Source organism: Cucumis sativus, chromosome 3, assembly GCF_000004075.3.
Source record: "Cucumis sativus cultivar 9930 chromosome 3, Cucumber_9930_V3, whole genome shotgun sequence".
NCBI lineage: Eukaryota > Viridiplantae > Streptophyta > Magnoliopsida > Cucurbitales > Cucurbitaceae > Cucumis > Cucumis sativus.
In genome coordinates, this window is record NC_026657.2 from 22732074 (window position 1) to 22752607 (window position 20534).

Consider the following 20534-nt stretch of genomic DNA (forward strand, 5'->3'; position numbering starts at 1 on the left):
TGCTTTCTACGAGTACATAAATCTATCAATACAAAGAATAAAATTTTTCTCTACTTTAGCATTTTGTTCATTTCTTTTTTGTGCTACTCTTGTCCGAGTGTTCTTTTTTTACAACGATCACTACTTAATGAGATTTAATTTTAGGTTGCTCCATAGAAAATGAATAGACAATTAAAAATAAGAGAAGAAAAGCAAAATAAAAGTATAGGGTATCTAAGTCTAATTAATGAAAATATATTGGATAAGATATGGAGTTTCTTTCAATCCCTCCATTTGAGGCTAAATTTATGGATTTATGATATATAGTACAATAGGGAGAGTAAAAGAATATTCCTCTTTTTGCATCAATGCATGGAATTGTACCAAATCCCAAAAAGTTTTCATTCCCAAAATGTCACAATTGCAAAGTCTCTCATCCCTAAACCCTAAAACTCTACAAACCTAATTAATAACTATTCTATTGATTACACCGTGACCATAGATGTAGTTAAGAAAATTCAAGCTTTGACGAGTAGGTTGAGGTCTGTTCCTTCTCCATATTCTGTATGAATGTGTATCACTGTGTTGGCTATGTTGTATTTGCTATTTCTCTTTTTGTATTTTTTAATTGTTCAATTTTCTTTTTTTAAAAAAAAACCAAGTTGGGTTATGGATTCATGTTTTGGTGACACGTTATTTCCTTCCTTGAAGTGGACTTTGTTGAATATCTCTTTTCAAAAAAGAAAAAAAAAACTGCAAGACTTTCATCCACAGACTTCAAACCCACTCTTTATTTTCCTACCACTTCCAAATCTCTTATATGTCTAAGAAAAATGGGTAGCTTTGAAACAGGTTGAAACAATTCTTTTGTACGATCAAATACAATATTTTCTACTATCAAAAGTGATTTTAATTTATTAAAAACATCTTTCGAAGTGATTCTAAAGCGTATGATATAAAAAAATAATTTTAACAATTTTAAAAAATTGCTTTCAAATATAAGTCACAAATTTCACAAGTCACAATCAAACCCCTCTCTTTCTTCTTCCACTATGTTTACATATTCTCATATGTCCCCATCATTCAATGAACCAAACCCACAAAAAAATGGTCATTGGAATGCTTCTAAACTAAGGCATTAATATTGACAGGGCCTATATTAGTTTATTGCTACACACACATATATATTCTTTTCCCATATGATCTAAATATCATTCCACACCATATTCATTATCAATCCCGAAAGCCACACAGACAGTTCAATAATTGCATGTCTAATTACTAGAAGATTGAATCATTTATCTTTGAAATGATAACCCATCCTTTAATCATTCGCTAATTGTCTATTTCAATACTTTCTTCAATATTAAAAGACATACATATTTCATAACCATAATAGATTGTTCACGTGATAAAAATAATTAGAATATAACAAAAGAGTTTTGAAAACTAAATGCATTCAATTCGTAATTACTACTTGATAAAGATTCAAAATCGCTTGAGTTTCCTTGACACACGCAATTAATTTAATTAAAAGTTTAAGTCAATTCATGGTTCAATATACGCTTTATAGATAAATCTAGAGTAGTGTGGTTCAATCCCTTATCTCATATTTGTCAAACATAACCCAGAGTATACTTGAGGAATTAACCAAACATTATTTCACTAAACAAGTTTGACATTTCACTGTACACTTATTTCTAAAAGATTTGAATTCGAAGCAACATTCTAAAAGGTTAAAATAAAACAAAAAGTGATGTTTACAAAATTCTTAATAGGAAAAAAGGGAGACCTTTTAACCTTGCATTTTTAGTCGGCAATAACACAATAAAAACTCAAACCTTCAACGCTATATTTGTTAAGAATAAATCACAATATTCTCTGCTTGTGCTTTGGAAAAAAAAACAAAGATATGGGGGCAAAAGAGAGTGGTCAGAAACATCATTTAATAGAACCAACAAAACCCTCCTCCTCTTTCTTCTCTCACATGCTCTTAATTATCAATCTTTCTCTTTCTGATAACCTCATAAACAAAAATAAAAAGAATAATAATACAATTAAGTTAGAAGACCCATCGAACTTGTAACCAAAGTTTCAACATACGGAAAATCGATCTCTTTTTTCCTCAAGAGAGGGAAAAGATCACCAAATTAAACTTTGTCAGCAACAAATTTCAATTTCATAATTTTTGTTTGTTCCCTCTAACATCTTCTATGAACAACACAAGTCAGTTCTCTAGGCTAAAATTCAAACAAAAACACCAATTTAGTTTTCTTTTCCAACTTAAACTAATATATATATATATATAGTATATATTTATATCTATATGTCTATATAATGTAATATATGAGAATATATAGTATATTTTTACTCCTGTTTCAGCATGTGGGGAGGAACAACATCTTGAAGCAGGCCATGGTCTACAAGAAAACTAGAATTTGGGTTACAAAACCGTTTCTCCTGGAGGATTCCGGCCGCGTTCGCTGCTCCGATGTGGTTGTTTCGGTTATAGTTGGCGGCTACATTTTGGGCAGTGATGTAGGTCGAGTTTTGAAAGTATTGATGAGACATTGCTGGAACCGTGTTACCATCTGTTTGAAATATAAAAATTAGAAAAAGAAATACCAGGAAATTATTTCAATTATAACAATTGTTATAGTTCATAACTTTTTTGTTTGAATTTTAAGTTTTCTTTTAAGTTTTCTTGCTATATAATATGGTCTAATTTAGTAACCAGGTAAATGTCTTCTTTTTGTTTTTAAGTTTCACTCACTCACTCTAAATTTCTTGAATTATCATCTACTATCAGTCAAATTTTTTAAACTAAAAAACTAGTTTTAAAACTTATTTTACTTTAAATTTAGGGAAAGATAACAAGTTTAATTTTCAAAAAAACAAAAACAAAAAAATGAAATGATTGGACTAAAAGATTTTGAATTAAAAATCCATTTGGTCTTGGGTTTTTTGGCTTTTCTTTTCACCTATTTTTGATCTAATTAAATCAGAATTTAACGTGTTAAAGATTGATCTTTTCAAAAATAGAAAAATCAACCAACTATTTACACTTCATAAAACCAAACCACCAACAAGAAAAATTAATTATACTTGATTTTTACATAAATGGTAAATATTTTGAATATTCTATTTTTTTTAATCATTTTTTTTTAAAAAATTGACTTGATTTTGAATAAAAAATAAATATCAGAACATGTAGATTTAAAAATGATAGAAGAAGTATTTGTAGAGTTAATTAATTTTCAAAAAAACAAAAGAAAAAATATAATTTGATGTTTATATTAATTTTCCATAAGACAAATAAGTAGATGACACGTCGTTGTCAATTGGACTAATTATTTCTCTTCCCCAACCCCAAACTCTCCATCATTAATTTGTTAGCTTATTCATGACTACTTAATTAATGGTTGTGATAGAAACAATCACTTTTAAAAGTACCAAAATATAGATGCGTTTTTAACTCATAATTTTTTTCTTTTACCGTATAGACGAAAACAATGAATATTTTAAATGTACAATAACAAAAAAAATACTCAAAGTATAACTCAAAAGTTGTAAGGATACAAACCGAACCATGAGCATCATTGTTGCTAGGTTTGAGCCATGGCATGGCTACAACGCCCCCAACACACTCTCCGCCCGCCCCAGGGATGAAAGAGGGAGGTGGAATGGCGACGGCTAGGGCGGACCGGCTAAGGATAGGGCTTGGGTGAGTGTGTTGGCCTTCATAGGTGGTCACCACTACAGTTGGATCAGCAAAAGATCGTTCAACTCTCTTCTTTACATTACATGCTGCACTCGTGCAACGGTAATAACTTCTATAGAGAAGATAAAAACAGCACAAATTAAAAAAAATATCTCCAACTTTTCAATCAAACTCAAGCATTATTGCACACAAGTTTAAAACTAAAGGTGGAGAGTCGTTCTACTATCATTCAATATGTGGAGCATTAATTTGGTTTATTCCATAGGTTATAATAATTAATACTTATTGGGAGCAAATTAGTCAGAGAGACAGGATGAGTATGAAAGGGGGGTAGAATTTGAAATATTAATATCGGTAGTTAATTATAGATGAGAGTAGTTTGTCCTAAATGCACTTAAGTTCCTAATTTCTTGTTTAACCCATTTGTGACTTAATAATCCTTACAAAGTGAGTAGATAATATACAGATATGGTGATGAGAAAGATAAGAAGTAGTTAAATGGGATTTTGAGTAGAAGAACGATGAGGAGGGAATGGAGATGGCAGTTAGGAGGGAGGTAAGGTGGGTGGTGAAAAAAGAAAAAGGAAAAGAAGAAGAGAAAAAGAAAGAGGAGAGAAGGGTAAAAGGGAAAGAAAAGAAAAGAAAAGAAATACCTAGGAAAAGGGCTGTTTTTGACAGCTTTTTGGCCGTACTTTCTCCATCGATAACCATCTTCTAGATGATCAACTTCACTCTTTGTCATGAATGCGAATCTTGCTTTCTTCTCCTTCTCCTTCTCCTTCCTCTTTTTTATCCCTTTCAATCTATTCACAAAATTTAATTAGCACTACTCTAATTTTATCATTTTTCTTATTAATTTCTAATTTCTTTCTTTTTTTAAAAAAAAAAGTAAAGACAGATGGTTTGGTACATAACTTCCACAAGTTTCCTTTTTTCTTATATTAAATTAATAAATCCATTTACATTTTAAAAAAAACCCCATTTTCAGGATGGATCTGATCAAAACAATCATGAAAACAAAAGTTTTATCTTCTTTTAAATTAAATGAAAAGAAGAAGAAGAAGAATGAACGAATGAAAACAGAAATTACTAACTGTTTAGTGGGGCTGTGTTGTTGTTGTTGTTGTTGTGGTGGTGGTGGTGGTGGTTCGTCGTCGTTAAGAGCGTCGCTAGAGGCGGAGGAGACGGAGGACGAACAATTGGGGGTGGCTGGAGGATTATTAAAAGCCTCAGTAAATTCAGAATTGTAATTAAGACCAAGCAACTCCATAAACCCAACAGAGCATTTATCACCATCACAAAAATCAAACAATCCATTTGGTATTATGTTATCGGAAAATGAGAAAACCCCACCATCACCACCACCACGACCACCACCGTCGCCTCCGCCGCCGCCATCAGTGATAGTGCTAGTATCTTCTATCTTTATAATCTGTTGTTGATCATCATCATTGTTGTTGTTGTAGTCCTCCATGGGGGCCGGATATGCTCTGCCTCTGCTTGCGGGCCGGTTCGTTGATCAAAATTGGAATTTTCTTTCTTTGAAGATTTGAAAAGTGTTAGAGAAAGAGAGAGAGGGAAATAGGGTTTGTTTGAGTTTATAAAAAAGTTGTGTGTGTGAAGATGGTTGAAGAAGAAGGTAAAGAACTGAAAGAGGAAGAAAGGATTGGGAATTTGTAGGTCATCGGTTCGTACGGATTTGACAGAGTCGGTGAAACTTCAATTACTTTCCAATTTCCACATTTTTTTCCCACTTTTTCAATTATAATATATGTATGGGAAATATGTATTTCAACTATTTTATTTTCCAAAACTTCACAATTCTGCTTGCATTTTCCAAAGTTGCAATATTAATTTTCGTTTTAAAATGGCCTTTAGAGTAGAAAATGATAAATCAGGATTGGAATTAGTGTCATTAGTCACTTAAAATAATTCTTTTTAATCACTATTTCAGAGGGTGTCCTTTGCTTTCTTCAAAAACAAAAATAATAAACGTCCCTATTCAACCGGTAAAAGTTTTTTAAAATACCAAACCTATTATTTAGTGACTATCATCCATAAAAGTTGGCCAGTTAACAATTAATAACACATTTCTTAAATTAAAAATTATCACCAAAACATTTACCAGGAGTAATAACTTAAACTTAATTAATTATAGCAACTGTCAAATGTTATAACTAATAACATCTACAAGTAATAACTTTCAAATTAGAAAAATAAGAAAGAAGTACTCGTAATGACGATAAATATAAAGTTATCACTGATAGTTGTTATCATCCATAATTGCTATGAGTGATAGTCTTTCATTTAAGAAGCTAAAAAACAAATGACCAAAACAATAGTTGCATGTGAATTTGGAAGTTTTTCATTAACTTTTATGTTGCACTTATAATAATTATTTTACCTCCATGCTAAAATTTTATTTATTTTAACTTAAATACCATTTATACGAGTGGTTATTTACCCTTTTAGACATATATGGGATAGAAATGCCAAAGTTTAAAGATATTTTATTTTACAACTTCAACTACACTTCTCAACCTTCAAAGTTTGTTTGACATAAGGTTAGAATTTTAGGTCTAAGATATGGGTAAGATTTGATTTTTCTTCCATGCTAATTTGTAATCATTTCATACTATATTCGTTTATTATTTTTAATAAAATAATTATTTTAATAATTTTATTAGATCTATTGAATAAAATTTATATATTGGATGTGTCGAAGGTTAAATAAAATGGATATTAGGAGGGTAGAGATTAGAACACAATTGTAAACTACATGTTCTGATACTACCACCAATAGGTCAAGAATTCAAATTAGTTGATGAAAGTAAATATAATGATATATCGGTAAGAAGGAGAAATTGTTTATCACGTTGTGAAAATATTAAAATGTAATTAAAGAATAACAAAATTTGATTGGACAATTTAATTAGGAGAGAAAATAGGTGGGAATTAAAAGTATTTTATTTTAAATGTGAATTAGTTGACCGGCAACCGGCTGATATATGAAGTGTAAGACGTTTTTATCCTACTCTTTACACGTGCGATACTATTGGCTGAAAATAGATCATAAAGACCCCGCACGTGCATTAAGATTTGAGTAAATAAACAAATTTCTTTTTGTAAAGATGTGAAAATTTTTCTTCCTCTTCTCTCTTTTCACTTTTACTTTTTATTTACGACCAAGAGAATGTATAATTATAATGTTAGGTTCAGGATGACCTTCTTTTTTGTTATAGTTAGATTGATTTATGTTTGATATAGCATAAGTATTGATTTAGTTCTCAAGTCAATCACTATCGAATTTATAGATATACATAGAAGATTTCAACAAAAAAAAAATTTTGTCATGTTGACAAAACGTTAAGAACTCTACAACAATAATAATCCACACCTTCATATGCTCAACTATCAAAGTTAACTATAACACAAAAGGCAAGTGTATATACAAAAGATAATTTGATGATAAAATTAGATGCATTTCAAAGTTTCTAACTCCAAAAAAGAGCATGAATTGTGTTCTTTAATGTCAGAACCGAGCTGAAAGCCAATAATATGTGACTAATTTTGTATCCAATTTTACAAGCCATCACGCCATTTTGTTCAAGCATGAACATAGTCATAATAACAGTTACTAAAGTATATAAGCACCTTTTAAATGTTTATGAACTAGAATGAACATTTTTTAAAGTATAGAGACGAAAGTAGAATAAGATTCAAAGTCCAAAAAACAAAGTAAGCACTTTTACAATTTTGGTGATTAAAATTGAGCGTTTTAAGAGTTTAGAGACAAAAATAAAACAATAATCAAAGTCCAAGAATCAAAATAAGATTCAAACAAAATAATCACGAAGCTTTTAGAAGAAGCATATTAAGGGTATCAAATTAATTAAAGCTAGGTTATGAAACATACATGAATGTAATTATAATAGCATCTATATTTTAATACATCAACTTAATAATGTTATAAATATAACATTTCTACAAAAGTGAGCTTAGTTCAATGGTAATTAATTGACATGATATTTGAAGTGGAAGTACTAAAAAAAAGTTATTTAAATCTAATCTCCGTTTGTTTACCGTTTTGTTTACCACCTTGAGAATGCATAGGATTTTTTTTAAAAAAAGGGTTTTGGAACATAATAGAAAGATTGTATTGTCCCAAACACACGTTAGTATGGCATAATTTGTGAATGTGACATTTAAATTGAAAAAGATATATTTTTAAAGCCATCTTGAAATTGAAAAGTGTGTGCTTATATTATGTAGCTGAACATGATGCATGCATGCACCCAATTAAGGTAATGTAAAGAATATATTCCCACATTGACTGAAACACACATGGATCAAAATGGGAAAAGATAAAGTGGCATCAATTAGGTACACGATTATTTGTTTACACAAACACCCTCACCTCACCTTATAATTAAGCATCACTTGGATTGGATGTAACTATTTTATATATTGATTTATAAATAATGTTTATCATGTTTATATAAACTTTACCCTACATAAACCCTACCTCTACACTACTCATCTTCAATCTACCTTACCAATTTGGTTATTACAGTGCTTCAATACTTTTTTCTTATCTAATTAAATTGACTAAAGTTAAAGAGTGGAATTGTGAATTTTTGAAAACTATGAAAGTTCAAAAGCTCATGGCCAAATAAACAATATACAACGACCCAAGGTATTAATTTATACTAAATATTTTATTCCAATTCAATTATATATTTTTTATTTACATAAAATCTAGGAAAATTTTAGAATATTCTTTTATAAAAAAAATAAAATTTAGGGATGGTTTAATTTGCCCATTGAGTTGAGTCATGAGGTTTAGAATTAATAGGTAGAAGTTAACAAATTTGTGTGGGGTGGAGTTGTAAGATGACATTTATCCATAAATGTACCAAATAAGAGTAAAAGAAAGTTATAATTATTTAAATGTGTAAACTTTAATATTATTTATGATTGAAATTGTCCATATTAGAAAACTGTTGATATATGAACATGAAATTTGAAAAAAAAGTTTAATCAAATTATAAATTAATAAATAGTCATTAGGACATTTTTGGGACACTAATGACTCGACTAATCTACTTTTTAGGAGGTGTTTTGGGCCAAAGGGTTGAGAAGTAGGAGTTTGGGAATAAAGTGTATGAATCGCATATTTCACTCTCTATTTGGTCTAAAGATTTTGTGGACTCTACAACTTAAGAACACCAATTTTATTTTATGATATATATTATTTATTAACTTCTTACATCGTTGGTTGCAACACTTTTCTATATTAGGGTAATATGAGAAAATTAATTATCGTATAACCTTTGCTTATTGTGTCATGTTACAATACGCTTTAGGAAATAAGGTGGAACTCAAAGTTGATGAATATTTATGTATAACATGAATAACGAGAGTATAAATACTATTGCTCTAGTACGTACTATAAAATTTATTCATTCACCATAAAGTTCACGACTCTCTAAATTTTAGATGATCTTCTTCGAGTTCACCACCGTGCTAATCTTGTCTCAAATCCAATTTAGGTTTTACCGTTGGTTAAAGTTCACAATTCCGTTAGTTTGTGAAGCACTAAAACGTATGATGAACTTTGGTTCTTTTCCTTTTTGTTAAATGTTAAACAAAAAGTGATATTAATGAAAGGAAACGGGTGTGTGGGTAACATTAGAGAAGCATAATGATTAAAAATGAATGAAAACGTGTGGTGACATAGGTTTCGTGTAAAACCTCTCTTTACAATTACCATCCCCCCATGCTCTAAATTATTATGTTCTTCTTCTTCTTCTTCCCTTTTTCTCTTTTTCCCTTATTTCCCAAATTTCCCCATACTCAAAAATTGTATACAAGTAGATAATAAAGGAAAAAAAATTGGGGTGAAAAAAATAAAAAACTTCACTAAACTAGGCCCAAATGATTACCTTTAATAATACCCAAGTTAAAATTTTAATTAGTATTATAGTACATAGACTACATCAAGACACAATAGCAAGTCATTTGGTTAGCTATTTACAATGTTTTAAAAGTTGCATAAAAGAAGTATTACACATTAACCCTAATTAGCCCTAATTAACCCAAAGATGAAAATGTAGGGCATCGGCAAAGATGAAGGAATCGGATTCCTTTTTAGACAATATTTATGAAGCTAACTTCTTCTTCTTTTCCCTTTGCTATTTCCTCTCCTTCGCCCCCATACTTTTTGGTCGGCTATTTATTTATTTATTTATTCCCTTTTGAGAGAATTTTAATTCTCAACTAGAAAGCAAAAAATTGTGTCCTATTTGCATTTGAGGTAATATTACTCTTTGTGTTTCCTTATTATATATAATACATTCTAACCCTTCTTTTCTTTTTCTTCACACATGAGGTCCTCCTTTTTATGCCTTTTTGCATCCCACCCACCTCCTTTTTCTTTTTATTGCATCCAATTTCTTTTCTCATTTCAACATAAACTGCTACTATTAATGCTAATTTTGAGAGTGTGTAAATAATCTCACAACTTTTGTTTTTGTGTTTATTCTACCTTTAATTACCACAATCATCTCCAATTTAATTCAAATCCTTCAAAAACCTTCCCATCTCTCATCATAAATTTTTATTTTTCTTAAATTACAATCATACCCATCATTTGTGTTTATTTATTTTTTTAAGCATCATATTAAATAACAAGTCGATATTTGTAAAAGATAAATCGATATTTGTATTATGTTGTAAAAGAAATGTATGAAACTCTTAAAAATAAAATATTTATTTACAAAATTAAATTTATTTTTAATATTGATTATATATATATATATAAAAGTAAAAGAAGAAGAAGAAGAAGGGGAAAATAAGAAAAGGAAAAAATGGTAATAATTAGCATTTAATTCCGCTCGTGGGAAGGAAAAGCATGAGATGATGTTAGGGTGGATGAGTTGGGAATCAGAAAATGCATTAGATGGGAACACGTGTAAGTAGTGGGTCCGAGGATTTGATGATGAGCGTTAGATCTCCTTGCGATATGAATGGGCACGGGGGCCCCACGTAGTTGTGGGGTTTGGTATTGGAGGCCACGTTTTTTGGGAAGACATCATTTGGTTTGCTGAATTTGTGTGAGCCGCCACACCCAAATATTTCTTTGTTTTTATTTTCCATATTAAAATCTATATATTTTTATTTTATGCTAAAACTCCAAATTAAAACCAAAGTAGAGTTTGCCCAAATTGCCAATTCACGGGAATAAAGTATATCCCGCCAATTATTTTCAATGTCTTTACTTATTAAGGACTACCCTTTTACCATTATACCCCCTCAATTTCTCTAACTATCCTCTCATAAATTATTATTATTTTTTTCTACTTTCTCATCTCTCCCATATTAACTAGCCTGATTCAAACAAATACTCAAACTTATTTATCTTACCAGTCATCTTTATTCCCATAAATTGTTTAAAATTTTTAACAATGCATCATCCTTAACCAAATCTGATTTGTCATTTACGACCATTCTCTTTTGAAGAATAATTTCATTCACACCTTTTCCTTTCAGGTGAAAAAATAAAAAGAAGGCAACTTTGAATCTTCTAGTAATTATATCTTAATCTTGATGATGCTACATTATATTTTATAATTAATATTTGCATATGCCTCACACACCTTCCAATAAAGTTGTTTTACCCTCAAATTATTTTGTGGAACCTACCTAATGAGACAAACCCTCTCTCTCATCATCTATAAAAACATCTTACCTTTATTAATCTGGTTGTGATCACTCCATTAATTATATAACTCTATAATTGAGCAAAATTTTTGTTCACACATTCCTCTTATTTAGTTTCATGGTTACCAGACATCATTTATCAGATTCAATTTTAAATTTAGAAAATATATATTTTTTTATATGACTTTATCATATGTCTAAACTTTTTGGTCTGGTCTCGGTAAATATATATATTTTACATGTGTTAGTTTTCCTGCTATATCATTTTGATAAACTTTATTCAAACTATAAGAGAGGCAATAATAATACATTTATTTAACAACATAGGAAACAAATTTTGAGACTCGTTTGAATGGTTCCATCATAAATTGAATAGAAATAAAAGGAAGGACAAACACACAGGGGACGTGGCGTTCTTTGATGGTGCGTTCATGAATTTAAACAAAAAGATAATAAAAATATGATTAAATAAATATTTGATCTAGGTAGTACAAAATATATATGGGAAGATATTATTAGGCAAGCTGTTAGGAGGGGGGAAATAAAATAATTAAGATTGGCTTGTGTGACACGCCCTCTAGGGATATTGCGACCATATAATAAACATTATCAATAATAAAAATGAAGATTTCGCAATCTTTAAAACATTATTATATGTATCAAATCACGTTAGTGGAAAGCTATTTTATTACAATTTAGGATGAAATTGATTAGGAGATGGTGTTACGTGATTATTATTATATCATTTTAGGAAGAAAAAAACAAAGAAAATTAGATTGATGGGTGATTATTATTAAAATATATGATTAATTATTATTTTATTTAAGATTATGCAATTATATATATTCCACTGTGTTGACTGACATTGCTTCTGGGATACGTTTTGGGAATTTATTTGCTTTTTATAATTCTCAAAAGGACAAAAAAACAAATTGCATTTTATTTTCTTTCATCTTTTTCCCTATCATTTTCCCTCCAAACAAACAACATCCTTTTGTTTCATTTTGTTCATGGCAATATATAATAAAAACCTTTAAAACATATGTATATATACAAAAGCATTTTTACCAAGATATTCTTTTAGTGGTGTACTATGTTACTGCAATGGTATATATCTTTATTGAATTTGTTTAAATGTAATTTCTATCCCTATCAATTGAAATCTTTTTTCTTTTATACATGTTTTTATGGATTTGTTGGAAAAATATCAAATAAGATTTATAGTGGTTTCAATTAAAATTTTAAATTAAGTCCATTTACAACATTGAGTAAGTTGTCTTTGAAAATTACTAATACACATTAGCTTTTACTCATACTAACAAAATGAATGATTAGAATTGGTACAGAAACCATTTACAAATGAAATCTTAATTAAAAATTCAAATTAACTAGTATATAGAAATTTAAGAATCTAATGTATAAATTTATAAGTTTCGCCTGAGTTAAGTTTAAAATTGGATAAGCTTATTTAGTTCATAATTTTATTTGATAATGTTGATGAGTAAACCCAGAGAGTTTGACATGATCTTCATATGCTACAAAAGCAAGATTAAATTATATTTTTGAAAAAAATGTAAATTGCATTGAATTGCACCACAAATATATTATAATACTCAAGTTACCAGGATGACTGAAGTAGCAAACTTTTTGGAGAAGATCAAAATGAACTTACGTTATTTAGGCAGCAATGATGCATACATAGGAGTAATGATGCATATATATGATTTTTCCTATTGATCTCTGTTTCATATTAGGTTGTGAGTACATAATTAAGTAAACCATAGGGAAGATCGATTGTAGAGGTAGAAAACATTCCTAATGATGGAATAGACTTGTCTCGAGTTTGGCTAGGACCGAGAGACACAATTGCGTCGTTAGGCTCAATTGTCCCATTCTATTGGTTGTCTTATTCTCAATTGTCTCAAAGTTAATGCTATAAGCCATCCGATTTTAGGTTTCATAGGACATTCAAGTGTAAGATTAACCATATATAACTCATACAAATCATACCAAGTTAATTATAATAATGTATGTACAAAAACTGAAATTAAAGTTGAGCTTATCCAACATACTAGTTAAGCTTCAAGTTGATCCTTAAATCACTGAACTTAATTATTTGATCCCAATTTTATTTAATCTTGAAATTATCTTTTCGGGTCTTTTCTTAGCAGTTAACCCACCTTTTCAAGTTGAAATTCTCGCTCTTACATTATATAACTAAAACATATACTCAAAAGAGTGGAAGAACCAAATCCAAATCCTATTTAATTACTTATCTCTAATACATATCAACATCAATTTATTAATGTCTGCCACCTGAAGAACATGTAATATTCTATTTCAAGTGCCTTACCTTTTCAACTCCATTCAATCTTAGGAGAGGAAACCAGCTAGTTCAACAAATCTTGATTTATTTTCTCTCTAGAAAGTTATTAGTTTAACATATTTATTAATTTTTCCCGGTAACCAAACAGAAAGTGACATATAGGAAAAAAGGTAAATGAAATGATATATCAAATCTTGAAGGATTGATTATTAATTATTCATATTGATTTATATAATTGTTGTTTGGTTAAAAATCCACCATTATTGCCGGGTCATAAGCTATATGAATTGCTAGGCAACTTCCATAATATTATATTTTATTATTATATATTATTCAATCCACCTAACCATTAATTTAAAACTATATATAAACTTCCCATATAGATCAACTTTATTGGGATAAGAACATACAATATGTATAACTTTCTAACTATAATTGGAGTTTCATATGATTTTGATCATACTTGGTGATATTTCTTTCTACGTTATTGTATTATTAGATATGTGACTGTGACAAGTTTTTCTTATTAATTATGTGTTAATAAATTAGATTTTTTATTCAGTTTAACTATACAAATATTTATGTGCTGGTACATAAAATAAAAATAAAATATTTTTAAGTGAATGAAAGACATATAGTTTAAAACTCAAGATGTTTTCAATATATAATTGATTTAGGCTCGTTTTTTTGTCTTCTAAAGATGGCAAACCCTTTGACATATATACACATTCAAACCCTTTTTCTAATTCTCTGTCATCTTGTTTGTTTTTCCATTTGTTTTTCTTTTAAATAAAAAAGATTAATTTATAAATGATGGCATTTGAAGGTTCTCACGTAGTAAAGTTGCACATGGGATGAAGTCAATAGGTTTGTGATTAATTATATAAAAGATAATATTGTTATAAAAGAGAGTCAATCAGAATGAGACAAATATCCCAATTTTTACGTATGCATGAATCCTGCCGACATGATGTGTCATCAAATCTCTCCTCAGTTTATCTTCTCTGCTCTCTTCCCCATCCAATTTCTTTCTCCCCTTTACTTAATTAATTCCCCTATTAAATAAATAAATAAATCTTTTTAACTTTAATTGTATATTAATACTTGGATAAAATATTACCAAATATATATATATACTTAAAACTAATTCAAATTCACATGGTAACATATTCCTATATTTAGCATATTTTTTGAATTTTTATCAATAATATATTTGTAATGGGATATGTTTGCATATAATACCAAAAACTAACATCTAGGTGTAAAAAATTAGATAAGATTAAGTTTTTTTTTAACGATTTTGATACAATAAAATGTACTTTTTAAAAGAAAATGAAATCGATATTTACACTTTATTATTAGTATTAGTTAATTATATCAAGAGTTTGTCGATTCTTATATAAAATAATGGTTGGTTAAAGAAATATATATAGAAAACAAAGAATGAACACCAAAACTAAAATATTCAAAGATTTTTTTTTTTTTTGTTAAATTGTGGATTTGGTATATGTTTGTAAAATCATGTTCATTCACATACTTTTATTTTCAGTTTGATTTTGTCTATTGGTCGAATACAATTTTAGATCAAAAGAAAAAAAAAAAATGTATACTATGCAATTTGATTGTATTTTTATTTTAGTGAAAACATTACTCATATATGAGGAAAATTATTTAGTTATTGTAATCTCCGAAAAATAAAATGAAAAAAAGAAAGAATAATTAAAGAAAATATTATCGTATGATTAATTCGTTGGATTATTGAGAGGCTGAAAAAATGTATTATAAGAAAAAAATTATAAGTATGGACAGTTTTATGTTTCACATCTAAAAAAAAATAAAGGAAAGGAAAAAAAGTGTAAGAAAGTAAAAGAGAAGGAAGTTGAGTTTAATATCGTTACAAGAATTTTGGTTTTTTGTCGATAGTTGTTTCTGGCAACGTAAAAAAACCTGTGGGTAAATGTATGATGTGCCAACATAATTTTATTGCATTGACACATCTTCGTTTTTGTCAACGAAAATATAGACGTAGGCAACATTTTGTGTATTGTATAGAACGTAATACGTGGGCAAAAAGTTGTGTGGTTGTAAGAAAAATTTTAAGTTGAAGTTCTATCAACATTTATTTTAGTTTATGATCACATATATCGTGCGTGCGTAGATAGATATTTTAAATATTTGCTGACATAATTTATTTGACAAAACATTTATATTTTTATGGTGATGCAAGATTTATATATGTGGCATCACAAATAATATGGGCATACCTAAATCGTAGCATTTTGACTGATTAGATTTTCGAGTGTTTGTGGTGTTGTTATATTTATATAATTCCAGTAGAATTTTCAATTTCAATATAAATGACATGAGATTGAAACTTAAAACCATTAGAATTTAATACAATGATTTTTAATAATATTCAAGCAATAAATTTCACGATTTTTAATAATATTCGAGCAATAAATTTCATATGTGACTATTGCATTAGTTGTTAACATAATAATTGTTCTTCCTTATTTATCGATTTGGAAAGTTAATTTTATAAATAAATTATTAATAAGGTAAATTTTCATAAATATAAAAAACTATAAAAATATTTACGATCCCTGCAAAAAAAAATGAAAAACTTATCAAGCTGACCATTTTTTAAAAAAGTATTTTACCCTTCCTTTTCATTATATTTTTCTCTTTCTCTTGTGCGATTTTTTGTTGCAAAATGTTATTTGGTTCAATATCTTGTACCAAATATAAAAAATTGTACCAAATATAAAAAAGCTATTTTTTTAAAAAAATTCAAATGGTAATTTGGTTGTTCAAACTCTTTGTCATTGTGAAAAAAACAGTTGAGATATTGGATAGCCAAATCTAAACGATCATGTACAAAAATCTTTAAAAAAATCACTTCGATCTAAACGATCATGTACCAAATTTAAACAAAAAAATCATTAAGATTTGGCTACCCAATTTTAAAACCTTGTGTACCAAATGTTTTTGAAATAAATCGTTTAGATTTGGTTACTAATACTACAAGAAATAAGATTTTTCCCGACGTAGCAATACGTCGCTGAAACCCTAACCAACGTCGAGAAAGTTTATTGCGACGTCGGTAGGCATGTCAGGGATACTTTGCCTGACGCGGCTCACGTTAATGACGGGAAAAATTTTCCCGATGCATGCTGTAGCACGTTGCAGACGGCTTTCGCGACGCGGGGTCGCAAAAGGCTTTAAATATATATATTTTTAATTATTTATTTTATTTATATATAAAAAGAAACCCACTAAATTCTTCCATTTATTTATGTCCTTGTCAAATATGGTTGATATTGTTGATAAATTAGTCTATTTCCAAGTGATTAATCATTTTTGGAGAATGCAATTGGATAGAAGAAGGGAGGGAGATGAGCGATTCAGAGAAGAAAAACATGGAGAAAGTAAAGGGAAGGAGAAATGAAGGGTGGAGAATAGTGACAGAGGGGAAAAATGAGGACAAGAACACTTCCGGCGGCGGTAACAGTAACGACGAAGATTGACGGACGACAATACGAATCTCCTCATCTCCCTCTCTCTTGGTTGATTTTCTCTTCCTTTCATTTGCAATCAGCTCTGTGTTGAAAGGGACAAGAAATAGAGTGGACTTTCTCCGACGTCGAGCAACCCCAACGTCGCAGAAAGGTTAAATAATGAATTAATTATTTAAACATTTCCCGACATGCACTTGTCACATGTCGCGAAAAGGTGACCATTGTCACTTCAATATCTACATTTACAACTTCCGATTTCTCCGACGTTTGGTTCTTATGCGTCGCAAAAAATGAAGATATGAAATTAAATTTTAAACTTTCTGCGACATCTTATTGATGTGCGTCCCAAAAAGTGAATATATTAAATTTAATTTTCAACTTTATGCGACGTCTGATTCTTGTGAGTCGCGGAAAGTGAAGATATTAAATTTAATTTTAAACTTTTCGCAATGTCTTATTGTTGTGCGTCACGGAAAGTGAAGATATTAAATTAAATTTTAAACTTTCCGTGACGTCTTATTGATGTGCATCCCGAAAAGTGAATATATTAAATTTAATTTTACTTTTTCTGCGATGTCTTATTGTTGTGCATCGCAGAAAATGAATATATTTCCGCGACGTCTGATTCTTATGCATCGCGGAAAGTGAAGATATTAAATTAATTTTTAAACTTTCCGTAACGTCTTATTGATGTGTGTCGCAGAAAGTGAAAATATTAAATTAAATTTTGATCTTTTTGCGACGTTTGATTCATGTGCGTAGCGAAAAGTGAATCTATTAAATTTAATTTTAAAGTTTTCGTGACGTTTAGTTTTTATGCGTCGTGGAATGTCTTTTCTCGACGTTATTTCTGGCCGAAAGGTGGTCAACATCGACGCATCTTTCGCTGATATTATTTTTGGCGTCGGAATTATTCCAATTTTTTGTAGTGTAATAAGAAAATGGAGATCTCTCGACGCCCAAAAACGTTGGGAGATATATGAAAAAAGTGTTGGGAGAGGATCTTCTGATACACAAAATATAGCGTCGAGAGATCCTTTGAGCGTCTGACATACGTCGTAGAAAGTTGGACCTTTAATTTGTTTTCTGCACTTTCTGCAACGCACGTCTGAAAGACGTCACAAAAGTCGCGTGATAAATTCAAATGAGAACCATTTCGTGACGCAACGTTGACACACGTCATTGAAGGTCAAACTTAATAAATTCGTTGTTCTACTTTCCACGACGCAGTGTCCTCCCACGTCGTCGAAAGTTGAAACGTCAACGAAATGATTAGACATTCCGCAACGTGGCCGGGCAGAAGTCGTGGAAAGTGAGCATTATTCGCGACGTACCTACCTCCAGTGTCGCGAATACACGCTTTCCGTGACGTTTTCGAAGACGTCACGAAAAGTTTTGCCTATTTCAACTATGAATTCGTTCACAAACTCAAATTTCGAGAGAGAAGGAGAGAAAAGCCGTCACCGTTGTCACCCCCACCGCCCACTACCGCTGTCTTGATGTCGTTTTTTTTTTTTCATGTATGTGTTTTTTTTTCTTGCATTTATGTGTATATGTAAGTATATTTTTTTGTAAATATATTTTATGTGTATGTGTATATTTAATGTATATTTATTGTGTAATGTGCAATGTATATGTATGTATAGTTTAATGCATATGTATATTTTTTTAAGGTTTAGTAAATTTGATATCGAATTCAATAAATACGACTTATGACGTCGCAAATCGCTAAGAGGTCTTTATCAAATTCAATCAGTACTACAATAAATACGACTTCTGCGATGCGGACATCCCAAAACGATATAGCGACGCAGATGTCGCAAAACGCTATAGCGATGTAGACATCGCAAAATGCTATAACGACGCAGACGTCGCGGAAGGTTTATGCGATGCTGACACGTAATATCCTTTCACGATATCTACGTCGCAATATCCTTTCACGACGTTTGCGTCGCAGAATGCTTCTACGACGTACTAGGTCATGCGCGGGGGAAACTTTTCTTGACGTCAGAATGAGCCGCGTTGCGGAGAGTATCCCCAATGTGCTTTTCGCAACGTGGTTGCCGACGTCGTGCACGACGACGCGGTAGCCTTCTGCGACGCAGTTTGGGGTTTTCGACGACGTTGCACTGCGTTGGGGAAGACCTAATTGTTGTAGTGGAAGTTTTGTCCAATTTTCTGTGGGGAACCGTTTTAAGAACAAGCAAGCAAACAACTCAGCTCCCCCCACATATTGTCAGATAGGCCACAACTTAATAACATTGTATTCATCATATCTTTAAGAGTTCTATTTTTACGTTTTGCTATGTCATTTTGTTGTGGTGAGTAGTAAGAGGCAATGAATTCATTAATATTACCTTTTGATTCACAATATTATTTGAGAGTTCTATCAGAGTACTCACCACGTCTATCTGATCTTAATCTTTTTATTCTTTTGCCTAGCTGTTTTTTAAATCAGCTAGATCAGAGGGAATTAATTCTAACAATTCAGTACTTCTCGTCATAACAGGTTTGTAAGGTTTCTTAAAGTACTTACTTTCTACGCATACATGACATTTACCAGTTTTATGCGATTCACATGCATTAATTATCTTTAAATTTTTAAGCTTCCTAATTGATGCAAAATTCACGTGTCCTAGTCTACCATGCCACAGATCAACAGATTCAATTATGTAGGAAAAATTAGAAGTATCTGCATTCATAAAAACAATAATAAGTACAAAAAGACCATTAGACAGATACACCTTGCCAACAAATTTTTTCGTTTTTGATGAGGACTACTTTATCACCTTCCACTATAATCTTAAGATCCGCCCGATTCAACAAACTTCTAGACACCAAGTTCCTAAGCAGGGAAGGGACATACAAAACATTATTTAGGGATAAATTTTTTCCAGAAGTTAATTTTAAAATAACCTTCCATTTTTCGATTACTCCTGCTGTGGCTAAGTTTCCCATGAACACGTATTCTCCATAAGCAACGTCCTCCAGTCATGGAGAAGTTCTCGATTGGTGTTGAAGTGTCTAGAGGCTCCAATGTCCAGGATCCATTCAGTCTTGTTTTCAATTATAGGTTGACTTCCACAACAGCAACTATGACTTCATCATTTTGTTCAGCAAGGTTCGCTTGAGGTGCTGATTTTTGGTTGTTTGGTCTCCCCTTCCTTTGATTGCAATGGTAGGATTTGTGTCCTTCCTTTCTACAGACATAACATATGATTTTCATTTTCTTGATTTTTCCCCTAAGAGCCTCAAACTGTACCTTTTC

At 30.3% G+C, this 20534-nt stretch overlaps 1 protein-coding gene across 3 annotated transcripts; it reads right to left on the reverse strand.

Annotated features, from left to right (window-relative positions):
* Positions 1 to 1894: 1894 nt before the first annotated feature.
* On the reverse strand, positions 1895 to 5406 carry WRKY55 (WRKY transcription factor 68). 3 transcript variants are annotated; one of them, XM_031881821.1, is made up of 4 exons: positions 4795 to 5356; positions 4354 to 4503; positions 3568 to 3812; positions 1895 to 2570 (listed from the first exon to the last, which is right to left on the reverse strand). In XM_031881821.1, exons 1-4 carry the CDS (start codon positions 5172 to 5174, stop codon positions 2347 to 2349), a joined length of 999 nt encoding a protein of 332 aa, XP_031737681.1. In that variant the 5' UTR covers positions 5175 to 5356; the 3' UTR covers positions 1895 to 2346. The 3 variants fall into 3 exon arrangements, with proteins under 3 accessions (XP_031737681.1, XP_031737682.1, XP_011651540.1); XM_011653238.2 differs by having other exon boundaries at positions 2356 to 2570; positions 3563 to 3812; positions 4795 to 5406; XM_031881822.1 differs by lacking the exon at positions 4354 to 4503 and having other exon boundaries at positions 4795 to 5395.
* Positions 5407 to 20534: the final 15128 nt, after the last annotated feature.